The following is a 2,757-nucleotide window of genomic DNA, read 5'->3' as shown; positions in this document are numbered from 1 at the left end:
GACCGGCAATAGTAGTTTTAAATGACTTTTTTCCTTTGAAATGTCATTTTGCTGTCAGACTGTTCTAAACACAGGAAACATGCGCCCCTTTACAGGCATACTATAGACACCCCCAGGTATGAAATTTAAAGGGATATTACACTTTTATTGTTTGACTTTAAGCATTATTAAAATCACTGCTCCTGAAAAAACGGCCATTTTTAAAACTTTTTTTTGCATTGATCCATGTCCCCTGGGGCAGGACCCGGGTCCCCAAAAACTTTTTATGACAATAACTTGCATATAAGCCTTTAAAATTAGCACTTTTGATTTCTCCCATGGACTTTTAAAGGGTGTTCCGCGGCATTCGAATTTGCTGCGAACACCCCAAATTGTTCGCTGTTCGGTGAACTTGTGAACAGCCGATGTTCGAGTCGAACATGAGTTCGACTCAAACTCGAAGCTCATCCCTATCCCTGAGCTTGCGTAATACACAGCAGGGGGCCTTTTTAATGGGTGTACCGATACAACTAGTTGGTTTTAAAATGATATATTTGCCTTCAAGGACCTCTAGATCAGGAAAGTTAATACTAAGGTTCATTTGGTTAAAATGTTTATGTAAAATGTATAATATGCATTAAGTTATATGTTTAAACTATTTTTGTATTTCTATTTGTTGTAATAAAAGGCTGCTATGACCATTTGACTCCAAAAAAGAGTAGTGTCATATGGTCAATTGCTGGTAAGGGGTAAAAAGGGAACAGTATGTATGTACGGGAGCCTCACTTATAGACACATCCATTGGTTTGTCCAGCGTCCAACCTTCTAAAACCAAAGCATATACCCAGAGATCTGCTGTGCCTTTTGGTTTGCCAAATGTCCAACCTCCTAGAACAAAAGTATATTCCCAGAGATCAGCTGTCCCTTTGGTTTTTCCAATGTCCAACCTCCTAGAACAAAAGCATATACCCAGAGATTTGCTGTGTCCTTCCTCTTAGATTGAAATCATCAGCAGATCTCAGGGCACCCAACATTAAGGGGACACACAAGAGATCATCAGCCATCCTCCTGTTTGAAGTAATGTGAAAAATGCTGCAAAATGTTTCCCATACAATGACTTCAGCTCATATTTTCATGTTTTCAGATAAAGAAACTATGGTGAACTCAACCCAACAAATCAAGGTCAAACAAGTGCACAGAACATTTTCACAAGAATTTAAAGAACATATGAACAGCTGGTGGGTGACGAAGTTTGTGCCCTCTGTCTATACCGTGGTTTTCCTTGTGGCTCTTCCTCTCAATATAACGGCCATTATCGTGTTCTTGGTTAAGGTGAAGAAGCCGGCAGTGGTGTACCTCCTGAACCTAGCCGCTGCTGATGTTCTCTTTGTTAGTATTCTTCTGTTCCACATTGTGTACCGATTTTCAGGAAATAACTGGCTTTTGGGGGAAGGGATGTGCCGATTTGTCACGGCCATGTTTTTCAGTAGCATGCGTGTATCCATCCTGCTGATGACGAGTATCAGTGTGGACCGGTTCCTGGCTCTGGTTTACCCGGTCCAGTCCCTTCCCTGGCGCACAGTGAGACAAGCCTGGCTGGTGTGTTGCTGCATCTGGGTGATATCGTTGGTCAGCACTGTGCCGATTCTCATAAGACAACTAACTCGACCATTTCCCGACCTAAATATCACAACTTGTTATGATGTTCAGGATGCCGAATTGGTTGAAAGGTTTCACGTTTACTACTATTTCCCCTTTTATATCACACTTTTCTATTTCTTACCTTTAATTATTACAATCTTCTGTTACATTGGAATCGTCCGCAGTCTCAGAGCACCGAGCATGAAGGGTGCCCAGAAGAGATCCCGAGCCGTCCTCCTGTCTGTGGTTGTGTTGTGTGTGTTTGTCCTCTGCTTTGGCCCAGCCAATGTTATTTGGTTCATGCATTTCCTGCAGGTTTATAACCAAGCCAGTAACTTCCTGTACATTGTTTACATCATCAGTGTCAGTATGAGCAGTGTCAGTTGTTGTCTGGATCCTCTGATCTATTACTATGCGTCCTCGGAGTGGCAGAGACATGTCTACAGCCTGCTGGGATGTAAGAGAGAACAGACACAACCAGTAGACCCCAAAGACAAAATGCAAGAATCGTCCTGAAACATCTTAGTTTATATAACTGGATGAGGCTGAACATTTTCAGAAGACCTAAAACATAAATAAGTGCCAATTACCTCTATGGTAACCCTCTCCGTTTGTCTTTTCACTGTTGCCTGTTCCTAAGTTTCCATGCCGCCATTTTTAAAATTCTTTCTGGGGTCAGCTTGCAATATAGTTTTAGTGCAAGATGGAGTTCATGATATCATGTGGCTCATCCCACACATGCATATGACAATAATGTGAGATCTGGAAGAATAGGTACAAGATCAGCAGGGTTTTATTGCCCATACTCAGTGCTAATTTCTTCTGAATCATTCTCTGAAGCTGCAAAAGCTCAGTGAACTCCTGTGGCTTACCCCTATCTGGTGGGGCACAAGAATTCGTCACCTTTCTGATGAGCTCCCTTCGAGCCAAGCTCTGTGTAATGACATGTTCCTTAAAGTCCTCCAGCAATAAAGTTACACATAGCACTTTCAAACTCATGTCTTCCAGTATTAGTGAATCTCTTCTGGTTATGCAATAAGTTAAATAGCCGAAAGCTGAACCTGCCACTTTGCTGATCCCCATCGGTTCACCTGCTGGAACAGAGGCCTCCAGCTCCTTCCATGTGGGGGCAACAGG

General features: G+C 42.4%; 1 protein-coding gene across 1 annotated transcript; it reads left to right on the top strand.

Moving 5' to 3' along the window:
- Positions 1–1,113: 1,113 nt before the first annotated feature.
- Positions 1,114–2,136, top strand: LOC141129249 (proteinase-activated receptor 1-like). Its single transcript, XM_073617163.1, has one exon. It carries the CDS (start codon positions 1,114–1,116, stop codon positions 2,134–2,136), a length of 1,023 nt encoding a protein of 340 aa, XP_073473264.1.
- The last annotated feature ends 621 nt before the right edge of the window (positions 2,137–2,757 follow it).

This window comes from Aquarana catesbeiana, linkage group LG01, assembly GCF_042186555.1.
Source record: "Aquarana catesbeiana isolate 2022-GZ linkage group LG01, ASM4218655v1, whole genome shotgun sequence".
NCBI classification, from domain to species: Eukaryota; Metazoa; Chordata; class Amphibia; order Anura; family Ranidae; genus Aquarana; species Aquarana catesbeiana.
The sequence above is the reverse complement of the archived record's forward strand: the minus strand, read 5'-3'. Positions and strand labels throughout refer to the sequence as shown.

Excerpts from the sequence above, each read along its gene's own strand:
- LOC141129249 (XM_073617163.1), top strand. The coding sequence starts at position 1,114 with ATGTTTTCAGATAAAGAAACTATGGTGAACTCAACCCAACAAATCAAG.